Source organism: Crotalus tigris, unplaced genomic scaffold (genome assembly GCF_016545835.1).
Source record: "Crotalus tigris isolate CLP2741 ecotype Arizona unplaced genomic scaffold, ASM1654583v1 scf7180000024427.8105951120:4207309, whole genome shotgun sequence".
Classification (NCBI taxonomy): domain Eukaryota; kingdom Metazoa; phylum Chordata; class Lepidosauria; order Squamata; family Viperidae; genus Crotalus; species Crotalus tigris.
The window spans coordinates 1,938,704-1,954,470 of record NW_024100595.1 but is presented as its reverse complement, the minus strand read 5'-3'; the positions used below and the strand labels follow the sequence as shown (position 1 = coordinate 1,954,470).

General features: G+C 40.5%; 1 protein-coding gene across 4 annotated transcripts; it reads right to left on the bottom strand.

Moving 5' to 3' along the window:
- Positions 1–6,722: 6,722 nt before the first annotated feature.
- Positions 6,723–15,471, bottom strand: LOC120302322 (zymogen granule membrane protein 16-like). Of its 4 annotated transcripts, none has more exons than XM_039330505.1 (4): positions 15,423–15,471; positions 9,033–9,111; positions 7,889–8,018; positions 6,723–7,139 (listed from the first exon to the last, which is right to left on the bottom strand). In XM_039330505.1, the coding sequence occupies exons 2-4, from the start codon at positions 9,085–9,087 to the stop codon at positions 6,776–6,778; spliced, it is 549 nt and encodes a 182-aa protein (XP_039186439.1). In that variant the 5' UTR covers positions 9,088–9,111; positions 15,423–15,471; the 3' UTR covers positions 6,723–6,775. The 4 variants fall into 4 exon arrangements, with proteins under 4 accessions (XP_039186439.1, XP_039186436.1, XP_039186438.1 ...); XM_039330502.1 differs by lacking the exon at positions 15,423–15,471 and adding an exon at positions 11,832–11,882; XM_039330504.1 differs by lacking the exon at positions 15,423–15,471 and adding an exon at positions 10,437–10,565.
- Positions 15,472–15,767: the final 296 nt, after the last annotated feature.

Here is a 15,767-nt window from a genome sequence, read left to right as displayed (position 1 = left end):
TAAAAGAGACGAGCATTAACCCTCAAGCTACAGGTTTTTGCAGCTTCTCTTTCAAGCAAGAGAGGGGGAAGTTTTAAGCTGCTTTTAACCTTCTTGTTATTGTGAGGGCATTTTCCAGAATTCTGAGCAATTATAACACTGAGATCTTAATAATGTACATTTCACATTATTGGAATTAAGTTCTAACACAATTTCCAGGAGGTGAAAAGATCAGAGCCGAGAAACAGCAATATCACTACAGCTAGTCCTTGACTTACAACCATAGTGAAGCCTGGCCACCATAGTCATAAATTGTGACAGTCATAAATCAGGGTCACCCCTGTGACTGACTCAATTTTACAGCCTTATTTGCAGCAGTTGCTAAGCAAGTGGTTTGTTATGGGCTGTTTTGCCAAAAACAGGAAATAAAGTTTTCAGCAAAACTGTCAAAAACATGGTCACATGACTGCAGGATACTGAAAGCAGCCATAAATGAGGGCCAGTTGCCAAATGATCCAACAACAACAATAATAATAGAGTTGGAAGGGACCTTGGAGGTCTTCTAGTCCAGCCCCCTGCTCAGGCAGGAAGCCCTATACCATTTCAGACAAATGGTTGTCCAGTCTCTTCTTAAAAACTTCCAATGTTGGAGCATTCACAACTTCTGGAGGCAGGTTGTTCCACTGATGAATTGTTCTAACTGTCAGAAAATTTATCCTTAGTTCTAGGTTGCTTCTCTCCTTGATTAGTTTCCATCCGTTGCTTCTTGTCCTGCCTTCAGGCGCTTTGGAAAATAGCTTGACTCCCTCTTCTTTGTGGCAGCCCCAGAGATATTGGAACTCTGCTATCATGTCCCCCCTCATCCTTCTCTTCATTAAACTAGACATACCCAATTCCAGCAACTATTCTTTATATGTTTTAGCTTCAAGTCCCCTGATCATCTTTGTTGCTCTTCTTTGTACTCTTCTCTGAACTGGTCATAAGGACCACCTATAGAAGGGAATATCTGTAGTTCAGAGTTGAATTGTGGAATCCTTGGTGCTCTCTGAGCTTGTGTGTTTTCTTGCAGACGTTTCATTACCCAACTAGGTAACATCATCGGTGCTAATGAGTGTACAAATAGGGAGCAAACCTCTCACTCACTAGCACTGATGTTACCTACTTGTGTAACGAAACATTTGCAAGAAAACAGCCAAGCACAGAGAATACCAAGGATGCCAGAGTAGCAAAATAATTCACATGTCAGAGAGTAATCCAGCTCTTTTTATGGCAGTGTTTCTCAACCTCGACAATTTTAAGGCATGTGGAGTTGAAGTCCACATGCCTTAAAATTGTCAAGGTTGAGAAACACTATTCTATGGTGTTAGCAGAGTGTTTCAAACAGGATTTCTACCAAAAAAAAACTAAAGTTCCAGAACTCATTCTGTCCCAGTCTTCTGCTTCCTGGAGAGACTACAAGTAGTCCTCAACTACGACCACAATTGAGCCCAAAATTTCTGTTGCTAAGTGAGACATTTGTTAAGTGAATTTTGCCCCATTTTACAACCTTTCTTGCCACAGTCGTTAAGAGAATCACTGCAGTTGTTAAATTAGGAACATGGTTGTTAAGTGAATCTGGCTTCCCCATTGATTTTGCTTGTCGGGAGGTTGAAAAAAGTGATTCCCATGACCCAGGGACACTGCAACCATCATAAGTCAGTTGCCAAGTGTCTGAATTTTGATCACGTGAACGTGGGGATGCTGCAAGGATCATGTGTGAAAAACATAAGTCACTTTTATCAGTGTTGTTGTAACTTCAAGCCTCACTAAATGAAGTGTTGTAAGCCGAGAACTATCTGCATTCCACCAACCCAGTATTCCCCTTTATGGATTACTGCCTTGTCGTGGCGAAGGGGCTTGTGTAACTCAATGAAGCTATAAGCTATGCCGTGCAGGGCCACCCAAGATGGACAGGTCATAGCAGAGAGTTCTGACAAAATGTGATCCACTGGAGAAGGAAATGGCAAACCACTCCAGTATCTTTGCCATGAAAACCCCATGGACAGTACTAAAAGGCAAAAAGATATGATGCTGGAAGATGAGCCCCTCAGGTCGGAAGGTGTCCAATATGCTACTGGGGAAGAGCAGAGGGCTAATACTAGTAGCGCCAGAAAGAATGAAGCGACTGGGCCAAAGCTGAAAGGACGCTCAGCTGTGGATATATCTGGTGGTGAAAGGAAAGTCCGATGCTGTAAAGATTTTTTCTCCATAGGAACCTGGAATGTAAGATCCATGAATCAAGGCAAGCTAGACGTAGTCAAAAAAGAGATGACAAGACTGAACATTGACATCTTAGGAATCAGCGAACTAAAATGGACAGGAATGGGTGAATTTAACTCAGATGACCATCAGGTATACTACTGTGGGCAAGAATCCCTCAGAAGAAATGGAGTAGCCTTCATAGTCAATAAAAGAATAGGAAAAGCAATACTGGGATACAATCCCCAAAATGACAGAATGATCTCAATTCGAATCCAAGGCAAACCATTCAATATCACAATAAGTCCAAATCTATGCCCCAACCACTGGTGCTGAAGAGAATGAAATTGACCGGTTCTATGAAGCCCTACAGCACCTTATGGAATTAACACCAAAAAATGATGTCCTTATCATCATGGGGGATTGGAATGCTAAAGTAGGAAGCCAAAAGATAACCGGAATAACAGGCAAGTTTGGCCTTGGAGTACAAAATGAAGCAGGGCACAGGCTAATAGAATTTTGTCAAGAGAATACGATGGTCATAACAAACACTCTTTTCCAACAACCCAAGAGACGGCTCTACACATGGACATCACCAGACGGTCAACATAGAAATCAGATTGACTATGTGCTCTGCAGCCAAAGATGGAGAAGCTCTATACAGTCAGTAAAAACAAGACCAGGAGCTGACTGTGGCTCAGATCATGAGCTTCTCGTTGCAAAATTTAGGCTTAAATTGAAAAAAGTAGGGAAAAGCACTAGGCCACTCAGGTATGAACTAAATCATATTCCTGATGAATATACAGTAGAGGTGACAAATAGATTTAAGGAACTAGATCTGATAGACAGAGTGCCTGAAGAACTATGGATGGAAGTTCGCAACATTGTACAAGAGGTAGCAACTAAAACCATCCCAAAGAAAAAGAAATGCAAGAAAGCAAAATGGCTGTCTGAGGAAGCTTTGCAAATAGCTGAGGAAAGAAGGGAAGCGAAAGGCAAAGGAGAAAGAGAAAGATACACCCAATTGAATGCAGAATTCCAGAGAATAGCTAGAAGAGATAAGAATGCCTTCTTAAATGAACAGTGCAAAGAAATAGAAGAAAACAACAGAATAGGGAGGACCAGAGATCTCTTCAAGAAAATTGGAGATATGAAGGGAACGTTTCATGCAAAGATGGGCATGATAAAGGACCAAAATGGCAGGGACCTAACAGAGGCAGAAGAGATTAAGAAGAGATGGCAAAACTACACAGAAGAACTATACAAGAATGAGCTTAACATCCCAGATAACCACAATGAGATGGTCACTGACCTCGAACCAGACATCCTAGAATGTGAAGTGAAATGGGCCTTAGAAAATCTGAGCAACAACAAAGCTAGTGGAGGTGACAGTATTCCAGCTGAGCTATTCGAAATCTTAAAAGACGATGCAGTAAAAGTGCTACACTCAATTTGCCAGCAAATTTGGAAAACTCAACAGTGGCCACAGGATTGGAAAAGGTCAGTTTACATTCCAATTCCAAAGAAAGGCAATGCCAAAGAATGTTCAAACTATCGCACCATTGCACTCATTTCACATGCTAGTAAAGTTATGCTTAAAATCCTACAAGCTAGACTCCAGCAGTATGTGGATCGAGAACTACCAGAAGTACAGGCAGGATTTCGAAGAGGCAGAGGAACTAGAGATCAAATTGCCAACATACGCTGGATCATGGAGAAAGCTAGTGAGTTCCAGAAAAACATCTACTTCTGCTTCATTGACTATGCAAAAGCCTTTGATTGTGTGGATCACAACAAATTGTGGCAAGTTCTTAAAGAGATGGGAATACCAGACCATTTATTTGTCTCTTGAGAAACCTATATGCGGGTCAAGAAGCAACAGTGAGAACTGGACACGGAACCACTGATTGGTTCAAAATTGGAAAAGGAGTCCGGCAAGGCTGTATACTGTCGCCCTGCCTATTTAACTTATATGCAGAGCACATCATGAGAAAGGCAGGGCTAGATGAAACAAAAGTTGGAAATGCAGAGGACACCACAATAATGGCAGAAAGTGAAAAGGAACTAAAGAACCTCTTGATGCGGGTGAAGAAGGAGAGTGCAAAAGTTGGCTTGAAACTCAACATTAAGAAAACCAAAATCATGGCATCCGGCCCTCTCAATTCCTGGCAAATAGATGGGGAAGAAATGGAGGTAGTGACAGATTTTATTTTTCTGGGCTCCAAGATCACCTCAGATGGGGACTGCAGCCAAGAAATTAAAAGACGTTTGCTCCTGGGGAGGAAAGCTATGGCAAATCTAGACAGCATACTAAAAAGCAGAGACATCACCCTGCCAACAAAAGTGCGTATAGTCCAGGCCATGGTTTTCCCAGTTGCAATGTATGGCTGTGAAAGTTGGACCATAAGAAAGGCTGAGCGCCAAAGAATTGAGGCCTTTGAACTATGGTGCTGGAGAAGACTCCTGCGAGTCCCTTGGACTGCAAGGCGTTCAAACCGGTCAGTCCTAGAAGAGATCAACCCTAACTGCTCTTTAGAAGGCCAGATCCTGAAGTTGAAACTCAAGTACTTTGGCCACCTAATGAGAAGGAAGGACTCACTGGAGAAGGGCCTAATGCTGGGAAAGTTTGAGGGCAATAGAAGAAGGGGACGACAGAGAATGAGATGGCTGGATGGAGTCACTGAAGCAGTAGGTGTGAACCTACCAGAAGATGGTAGAGGACAGAAAGACCTGGAGGAACATTGTCCATGGGGTCGCGATGGGTCGGACATGACTTCGCAATTAACAACAACAACAAACTCAGTATTTCTCAAGCTTGGCAGCTTTGATCTATCCAAATTCAGGGGGCTCCCAATTAGTCAGTACAAGCCCTCTTGGCCTTTAGCCAACATACCCACAAGCACATGATGGATAGTACACACAATTCCCTCCCACATACTTCCCCAGGTCTACCACTGCTTCTACTAATCTTAGGACTACTTAGCCCTAGGACAATGGTGGTGAACCTATGGCACAGGTGCCAGAGGTGGCACTCGGAGCCCTCTCTGTGGGCACGCATGCCATCGCCCCAGCCCCGCTTCCCCCCGCAGCCCCCTCCTCATCATCAGCCCCCACAGAGGAGAGTCACCCCCAGGTGCGGCCTGGGCAGAGCAGAGCAATCTTCTTATCATCTGTGATCTCCCTTCCTCTATATCATTTGTATCCACCCTTTAGATTCTGTTGCCAGTTTTATTTTCCCCTCTTCCAATTATGTTCCACTTTTAATTCTACACCCCACCTTGCTCCGGGAACTTTGGATGGCTGCATTTTATCCAGATCAAATTAACAACCTTCTTGAAATAGATGGGATCAAAGCTGAGATGTATTCTAGCATTAGGATGGAGATTCTGTGCGGATCCAGCGCTTGTACCAGATCACGAGGCGCCCTTAGCCAAATCATGTACCCTGTGGTCAGCCCTTCAAAGTAGACCAGACTAAGAAACAAAGTTATGAATACTAATACTACTTTTATTGTAAGGTTATAATAACAGAATCTTGAAAATCTGAATGCGTTTCTCCTTGCCCTCCCTTTATTTTTGTGAGAACTTAAGAGGGTCTCGTTTTAGAGGCTTTCTTAGATGATAGTTCTGCCCCAGACTATTTATTGTCCTGGTTGTGTCTCTTCTGCTCCACAAGGTTATTCCTTCTTCCCATCATATCTGTTGGATGAGCTGAGCAAATAGCTTTCAAGGAACATCCCTCATCTTTTTCTGTGGGTTCCAGTGTCTCCAGATAGAGTTAGATATGCAGGAGATAAGATTACAGATAATCCTTGACTTAGAACCACAATTGGGACTAGATATTCCATTGCTAAACAAGGCAGTTGTTGAGTCATGACTAATTTTACGATCTTTTTGCCGTGTTAAATAAATCACTGCCATTATTAAGAGAATCACATGGTTGTTAAACACATCTGGCTTTCACCATTGATTTTCCTTGTCAAAAGCTGGCTGGGAAAGTCACAAATGGCAATCAAATGACCCCAGGATGTTGCAACCATTGTAAAAAAGCCAGTTGCCAAGTGCCCAAATTTTTATCACGTGATGGTCGTAAGCCTGAGGACCAGTTGTAAATACAAGGACCAATGTCACTTTTTTCAAAACGCTGCAACTTTGAATGGTGGCTAAATGTATGATTGTAAATCGAGGACTACCTGTATAATATTTTCTTAGTGCTTTGATCCATGCTCCGAGCTTAACATCTCTTTAATGAGCCAAGTCAAAATTAATGAAAGAGAATCAAAATGAAGGAAGCAAAATCAAAATGAAGGAAGCAAAATCAAAATGAAGGAAGCAAAATCAAAATCAAGGAAGGGACTATCAAAAATCAAAATGAAGGAAGCAAAATCAAAATTAAGAGACTATCAAAACCATGGTATCAACAACAAAAGGGTATCACTCCCTATCCTTTCCTCTTTTCTTTTCCCATACAACCCCCCCCGAAGATCCAAAGAAAACAACAGAAGAGATTGTGTAATATTTGTATTAATTTTAAGGGTGAGGACTAAATGTAGAGAGATCTATATCTGGGTCACTGGAGGTGAAGCTGGAGAGTGAAGGGATTCATTCCACCCTTTCATCCATGGATCTTCATCCCAGTGGAAACCGAGGGCATTGACCATCAATCCTGACCTCCCACTGATGAACCTCAGAACCGTGTTGGGGTGCGAGGGCTCTGCAGTGAAAGGCGTTCCCAAACCGGAATTCAGCCCAAAGGCAAAGACATGGCCCATGTTGGTACGGAAGGCCAGGTATTCCACGGTGTTTCCGAAACGGCCATTCACCTGCACCAATCCCTCCCCAAAGGACAGGTGCATGTCTGAAGGGTGGCCTGCTGTGCTGCCTTCAGTACTGGACCATGTGTTACCATAGCGAACCTGGATGCTGCATTAACAAGAGAAGGATGATGTTAGAGAGGCATCTTAAATGGAAATGAATGACGATGCTCATGAAGGATCCTTGAGGTTCTCTGACCTTGCTTGTTTTCTTGCAGGCATTTTGTTACCCAAACTAGGTAACATATCAGTGTTACAGGTAGGCTGATGATGTTACCTAGTTGGGTAATAAAAAGTCTGCAAGAAAACAAGGAAGCTCAGTAAGTACCCAGGACCCTTCGTTTCAACCTTGTGCTACAAAGATTCTCTTTTATTGATGATGCTCATCTCCGTAAGAAGAGGTCTTTCACCTATATTATACTTCCATCTTCTTACCAAGAATGAAGAAGAGCTAGGAAATGGTTCCAGAACAGTGTTTCTCCATTTTAGCAATTTGAAGATCTGTGGACTTCAATTCCCAGAATTCCCCAACCAGCCAGGCTGGCTGGAGAATTCTGGGAGTTGAAGTTCATTCATCTTCACTTTGCTGAGATTGAGAAACACTGATCTAAGAAGCAACCATCCTCCTTTCATTCATACTTTATTTTCCTTCAGTATTGATCTAGATATGTTCTTTATACACAATCTGCAGCCCTTAGACTTACGTTTTCACATAAAAATAGCTTGACTGATTAGTCAATTATCAATAAACTGTTTCTACAGCTATATTATTTATGCTCTCCTCAGTTGATTCATAAATTTTCAGATGTCAAGTTCTGCCCAGCTGTAGACCTCTGGGGTTCATGTAAACATACGTACCTTAGTATACAGTCACTTGACCTTATTTTCATCGCTGATATAGGGCCTTCAAACTGGTTGCTGGATTGATCAAAAGAGTCCCCACCATTTCCACCGTATTCCCCAGAGTAGGAAGAGAACTCTTCCTGGTCTGGATCCATAAAGAAGAGTGAGAACCAGTTAACTGAATGAGTCTATTAATCAATCAACCATCCCAGAGCTTCGTATATCCCTGCAGAATAGCTTATGAGGCTATGTCCCATTTTGTGTCCCATTGATTAAACAGCCTTGTATTTGTATATGGATTGGTCACTCAGAGGTGAATTAGAGTTCCAGACAAAGAATCACATAGGCTGGTGGAGGATGACTGCTGGAGATAGGAAGTCCCCTTGCAGATTCCTGGTCTCACTTCCCATCCTCTAGGAGCTCAAATATTATTGAAACAATTGTTCGATAACCATGGTAATTCTCTTTACGACCATTGTAAAAATGGTCATCAAATTGAGTTGTCATTTGGTGCTTTCACTTATGATTGCAACAACTTATGACTGAAACTCTGGGTTCCATTGTAAGTCAAGGACTACCTGTATAAGCAATGTTAGATAATAGGAGTGTCGGGATTATAAATTTAGAATTCTATAATTGTATAAATGTTCTTTCTACTTTATAAATCCATTATGGTTGGGGGCTCTTTTGCCTCTAATTTTTGCCTATTGTACATATCTGATCCTTGTAATTGACAAATTGTGGGCACTCCATCACTGGAGGTTTTTAAGAAGAGACTAGACAGTCACTTGTCTGAAATGGTATATTTTCTCCTGCTTGAGCAGGAGGCTGAAGACCTCCAAGGTTCCTTCCAGCTCTATTCTATTCTAATTCTAATTTCAAATCCATGCATATACACACATACAAACACACAATAATTCTTAGTGCAAATTATTAGATTTTTTTGTATTTTGTTCTTATTCCTCAGGCACTGGACAGAATTCAGGGAGAATTGCTCTCTTTCAAATCAGTGGTTTTCAACCTGGCCAGCTTGAAGATGTATGGACACAACTCCCAGAATTCCTCAGCCAGCCAGTTGGCTGGGGAATTCTGGGAGTTGAGTCCATACATCTTCAAATTGACAAGTTTGAGAGACATTGTTCTAGAATCTAGAGCTTACCCAAAATAGTTGATACTCTGGCACAAAGAAGGCAAAGAAACACAAAAAACAGCATCTGGGAAGATGAAATAGGCTTAATCTGAAGATTACAGAACAAAAGAGAGTTATAGTTAACATGTTATCTTTGACAATGCATGTTATTGGAGCCTGACCTACCATTGAATTAAACAATTCTTCCTTGTAAATACATCTGTTTAGAAAGCCAGCCTTAAATTCATTACAACAATACATGTAGTCCTTGACACATTCATTTAGCAACCATCCAAAGTTATAGTGGCATCGAAAAAGTGACTTATGACTGGTCCTCATGCTTATGACTGTTGCAACATCCCCGTGGTCATGTGATTAAAATTCAGGCACGCGATAATCGGCATGTATTTATGATGGTTGTGCCATGTTAGGATCATGGGATTGCCATGTTTCCAACAAGCCTGTTTCCCACAAGCAAAGTCAATGGGGGAAAGGGATTCATTTAATGACTGCATGATTCACTTAACAATTGCAGCAATTCTTTTAACAACTGTGGCAAAAAATCAGATGTGACTCACTTAACCACGGCCTTCTTTAGCAACAGAAAGTCCCAATTATGGTTGTAAGTCAAGAACTACCTGTAAAACGGGCTGGGATATCAATTTAAGACAGTGACGGCAGGCAGTTGAAATAGAAGCAGGTAAAATGCAGCAAGATATGAAAAGCAAACGTTAGCTCCTATGAAATAACATAGATTTTTTTTTCCTCGGGGAGAGACAACTGAAAGAAGGAACTGTTGATTTAAGAATGCTATTTAAAATGCACAAATAACCTTTCCCAAGGTTATTGTTAAAGTTCACAAGTTACTCTATCTAAAATTTAGTCTTCTACTACAGCATTAGGGTACTGTAGGATTTAGGATTTCATGTTGTTGGCTGAAATAAGAATTTGAAGGCAAAAATGTAAATAGAAAAAAAATCATGCAAGGAAAACAAAAAAGCTCTGATTGTGGTGTGATTATAATACCATCCCTTCCATATTTCTAGATCAATTGAGAAGCAGATCCTATTTTAGTGACATTTATGAGTCAATGTATTTTGGACTGGATTTACAAGTCTTCTCCTCCTTCTCCCCTTCCTCTCTCCCTCCCCCCTTCCACCTATTTTCCTTTCTCCCCTCCATCTCTCCTTCCTTCCTTCCTTCCTTCCTTCCTTCCTTCCTTCCTTCCTTCCTTCCTTCCTTCCTTCCTTCCTTCCTTCCTTGCCTTCTTTTACTCTGATTCCATCCATCCACCCATCTATCCATCCATCCCAGAGATTGTCCCCATGAAAATGTCCTCAGATGCACCATGCAACTTTTTAGCCCTGTAATTATCACCATAGGCGAATCTACATATAATATTACATATTTCTGCAGTGCAACTCTGTAATTTACCTTACAAAATCGAATTGTTCTTTGGTGAGAGGAGCCCTAGGCAACAGGTTTCCTTCTCTTTATCTTCCTAAGGTTTTAGATTTCAAAGAATCCCTTGTTTTCAATCTCTGCTGCAAGTGTGGCCTGAGCACCTATTGGTTTGGCAACAATTTGGAAAATTTCTGGAGTTTCTTTTTACCTGTGGTTACTTGCAGGGCACACAAACAGTGTTTCTATTGTGAGCTTTCCTGCTCCCTTTTAGAAGATCTTCATTCCAGAAAGCAGTCATTGGATAAACTTACCTTTGAGTGCTTGCACCGTGCTGTCTTTTTAACCAAAAAATTGTTCAATCTTTAGTTTTCAGTTATTTGCATGGCAAATAAAAATATGGGCTGCTCTCCTAATTCACTGCTACTTTGGATAAAGAGAAATTGATTGAGGCCTAGGGGGAAAAAGTTACTTTTCTGTATTGGTAGTGACTCCTCAGTCATCTTATTAAGTGACTATTCAAAGTTATAAGGGCAAAGTAATAATGACTTACAACTGGTTCTTGCACTTAATGACTATTGTAGCATCCCTAGGATCACCGGATCAAAATTTGGGCTCTTTGTAACTGGAATGTATTTAGGATAGTTGCCACATGTCAGGTGATCACCCTTTGCATCCTTCCTATCTGCCTTCCGACAAGCAGGGTCAATGGAGGAAGCCAAATTCAGTCAATGACTGCATGAGTCACTTACCAACTATGGCAAAAAAAAAAAACCTTTCTAAAACTTTAAATAAGGATTGTAACAGGATCTATGATAAGACAACCAGAATGATTGGATAGAAAAGAAATATTATATTGATGTGATTATTATTTTTAGGAATATTGGGAAAAATTATACATTTAATTGTTATCTATCAAAACAATAAGAATTGTATTAACTCAATGTTTGCAAAAGAGGGCATTTTGGGGAAAAGAGGAAATCAACTAAAACCATTATGTGGATTATGGATTATAGTAACCAATTGTTAGTGATTGTTTTACAAATGTAAAACCAGACAGCACAAAGTTCACCAATTATTAAGTGATTTATGTTTTAAAAAATCAATAAAATATATTACCAAAAAAAGAGAAAAGGTTGTAAAACTGAGTGTAACTCACTTAACAAGCATCTTGCTTAGCAATGGAAATTCTTGTTCTAATGGTGGGGATGCTGCAACAATTGTATGTGTGTGGACTGGTCATAAATCACTTTTTTAGTGCAGTTGTAACCTTTAACAGTCACTAAGTAAATGGTTATAAGTCGAGGACTTCCTGGGAGAATCGCAGGATTAAAAATTGGAAAAAAAAATCTAATAACCGCATAGTGGCCTTAACACAGCATACTAACCCATGAAAAATTACCCAGTGTTCATACGGAGCAAGCTTACCATGTTATGTTAATACAGTTACTGGATATTCATTTCCAATGAATGCCAAATTTTGTGGTTTGTGAACCTGAAGATGGTAAGAGCTGCATTTGAAGCAAGTGAATTCAGAGCCCTGTGGAATTACTGTATTTCTTGTGTGGATGGTGTGTTCCTATTAGGATACAATGCACAGAGGAACAATATGCAAAGGCACATAACTGCCACACGATGGCAGCAGAGCCCATAGTGTTGTGGCTCAGCCGATCTTTTCTTAATCTTGTTTCTCAACCTTAACAACTTTAAAAAGTGGTCTTGAACTCCCAAGGTTGAAGTCTGGGAGTTCTAGGACTTGAAGTCCACACATCTTAAAGTTGTCAAGACTGCAAAACACTGATCTTAATTTTCCACAGTATCATGTATAAGAAACTGCCTTTGAGTTCAGCAAAGTCTGGTGATTTTTATCTGCTGATTTGTATTATTACTCTTCATAAATAAAATAGCTAGTATAGCTTTAATCCCAGCATTCCATTTCTGGATGGATGATAGGTGGAATGGGCCAGGAATTCTGGGAACTGAAGTCTAGAAATGCCGGATCACGGATAGCTTGTCCTGATGTTTATCACCACAGCAAGAGAATCAAAAGAAACCAAAATGGTGGACTGAAGTCCCGCCTCTTTTGATGGACATTTAAAAAGGGCAGAGCTTTGGTCCACACCAGTGTTTCTCAATCTTGGTCAGTTTAAGGTGTGTGGACTTCAACTCCCAGAATCCCCAGCCAGCATGATGTCCCCGTCATATTGTTTTCATCTCATCTTCAGTCCATGACTGGGAGAAGCTGAAGTCATCCTCAGTGGTGTCCCAGTATTTAAATATTATTTCCCCCATAATTTTGATCCCAGGCAAGTGAAATCAATAAGGCTCTGCCATACATTATGGGCATTCCTCAACTTACAACCACAAGCCCAAAATTTCTGTTGTTAAGTGAAGTTTAACCCCATTTTACAATCTTTCTTGCCACAGTTGTTAAGTGAATCACTGCAGTTGATCAATGTGTAACCTGGTTGTTAAGTGACTCTGGATTCCCCATTGACTTTGCTTGTCAGAAAGTCACATAATTGTGATCACATGATCTTGGAACACAGCAACAATCATAAATATGAATCAGTTGCCAAACATCTGAATTTTGATCACGTGATCATGGGGATGCTACAACGGTCGAGGTGTGAAAAATGGTCAGAAGTCACATTTTTCAGTGTCGTTGTAATTCTGACCGGTCAATAAACAAACTGTTGTAAGTTGAGGACTACCTATATCTTGGAAAAATCAGGCAATCTGACTGAATCCAGGGACGCAGAGGTGTTTGCAGGATGTGATTTTAAAAAGTCAAGATAAAGCTATAATGGTGCCACTAAAGCTCCAATTCATTTTTTATGTGCAATGTTGCAGTCCCTGTCTTGACTTTTTTCTGGTCACGATTTGCAAACTCCTTTCAGTCCACCAGAAGTAAATTTTAAAAACTTGTTTTCTTCCACCTGTGAATGGCTGCAATGGATTAGGGGAATTAAAAGTTGGTGATACCAGGGGGCAACATTTCTACAGCCAGGAAATTTTCAGAAGTTGCAAAATAATCTGTGTCTTTTTTAAAGACAGAATTTATAAGAGACTGTGGGGAAGCTAGCAAAAGGATAGAAGGACATGAGCATAAAATGTCCAGATAGTGGATGAGTCAATGGACAGTTATCTCATAAAGTGCAGCTTAACCATGTTGAGAGAGACTGGGAGGAAACATGAAAAAAAAATTGAGAAACTCCTCATACAGTTTCCAAAAATTCTGTATTTGTTCCAAACTAGGTTTAAAGCTACTTTAGGGAAATTAATGCACTTTTTGCTTCTTTGATGTTTCTCTGATGGATGGGGCTTTGCTGATCTGTACTGTTGACATTCCTCTTTCTTTTTAAACTCCAGGAACAGATTGGTAATTAAAAGTTGTGATGGTTTCTTTCTTTCTAGAGAAATAGCAAAAGCACTTAGACTTCACAGTGCTTTACAGCCCTCTCTAAGCAGTTTTACAGAGTCAGCATATTGCCCCCCAACTTTCTGGGTCCTCACTTTCTTGGAGAGATTCTTTAACTTCTTTCTTTTGTTGTTCCTTTTCCTTGCGTCTATGTGCTGCACGGGTCATTCTTTGCTCTTTGATCTCTGTTTGTCGCGACCATTCCGTCTGTAACTTTCCAGCAACCATCACACCTAATCCTTCAGACTGCTGTTCCGCCTCTTTAGCATCCAGAACTTTCTGCATCATAGATGACAATGAGCCTGCTCCCAGGACCGAAGTATAAAACTCCTTTGCTTTAGCGACTGTGTTAAGTCTGTAACATGTCCCCGCATGGCTCAAAACAATACCCATTGGAATCTCCCATCTGAATGGCATCATTCTTGTTTTAAGTTCATTGGCTAAAAAAGAAAAGTCTTTTCTATTTCTTAAAATTTTAGATGGGATCTCCTTTAAAATGATAACATCTTGAGCAGCAATCTGGAACCTCTTATTATAAAAAGCTTGTATGATTTCATTGCGCAGAGATCTCTTTGCAAAATAAATCACAACATCTCTTGGTAAGTTCTTCTGTTTTGCGACCCAGGAGTTAACTCTGTAAATTTTTTCCACTTCTCTACGTAATCCATCTTTCTCCCTATTCAAAACGATGGCAAAGTCATTAACCACAATCTCTATCAAATCTTGATTCATATCCTCTTTCAAACCCCTGATTCTTAGGGCATATTCCATTTCCCTATACTGAGATATAACAATATCATCTTGTGAAATTTCCATCTTTTTTTCCATACCTTCAAATTTATCTTCCAGGATATCAACTTTGTCTGCGACCTCTTCCACTCTAGAATCAAGCTTCTCAACCACAGAGGCCAATCCTGATAGAGCCGTAACTATATCTTGCCTCAGAATAGTATTATTCTGCTCTAAGAGGTTCTTCATTTCTCCTCTAATTTGAATTTTATTCTGATCAAAAAGCTCCTTCATTTCCCCTTTAGTTTCAGATTTGTTCTGATCTAGAAGCTCCTTCATTTCCTCTCTGATTTGGGATACAGCATTTCCCATTATATCTTTCATATCTTGTACAGATAATACTGGCAAAAGAGGAGAAGATGGTGGTGTAGCTTTAGGTTGTTGTACTGGTAAGATTGCAGGAGAAGAAGCCACCTTAGGAACTGTAGGAACTGCTTGCCTCTTTGAAGTCATTTTTTAAAAAGGATCTTGTTCCCTCTTTCTTCCTTCTTGAAAAAAAAAAAATACTAGAATCCTCAAGAATTAAAAGGGAGCAAAGGAGAGTCCAAAAGAAACTTTAAAACCACAAAACCACTTTCAAAAAAAAGTTTAGAAAGTTTAAAAGAGAAAGAGCTATATAGTCCTTTACATTCCGTTTAACTTGCTTCTTTCCGGAAAAAAAAAAAGGGCACTTTCAAATCGCCATTTTACTTTCACTCTCCAAACCGACAAAGAACAAAAGAAAAAGAAATCAACATAAACTAAAAAGCAAATAAAACTCAGTAAGTAAAATCCTTTATCCGGCTCTGTCCGCTTTAAAAGTCACTCACCTGATCGTTTTAGGTGCGGAGATGGTAGCGGCGTTTCGCTTTGCTTCCGAAGAAGCAAAAACAGCTGGGAGGCGGAGATAACACGAACTCCAAGGGAACTCTCTTTTCACCCCCCAAAAAGAAAAGTCCTGGGGGGTTTAAGAGGCTCTACCTCTATTCGTGTACTTCTCTACCCTCTCCCTTCGCCCAGGAGGGGGATTTCGAGCCGCGGGACAGCTGGTATACGCTGTGCTCCGCGGTTCTGACGCCGTCCCAGGAGGACGGCTACAATGTAGCCGCCATCATTGACGCTGACCACCGGAAGTCGGTGGCCAGAAGTAAATTTTAAAAACCTGTTTTCTTCCA

What these genes read in the sequence shown, in the direction of transcription:
- LOC120302322 (XM_039330502.1), bottom strand. An exon ending in CAGAGTATCAACTATTTTGG is followed by an intron (nt 8,019 to 9,032) that starts GTAAGCTCTAGA and finishes TTATGGATCCAG; the next exon opens with ACCAGGAAGAGTTCTCTTCC. An exon ending in TCAAGTGACTGTATACTAAG is followed by an intron (nt 7,140 to 7,888) that starts GTACGTATGTTT and finishes TTGTTAATGCAG; the next exon opens with CATCCAGGTTCGCTATGGTA.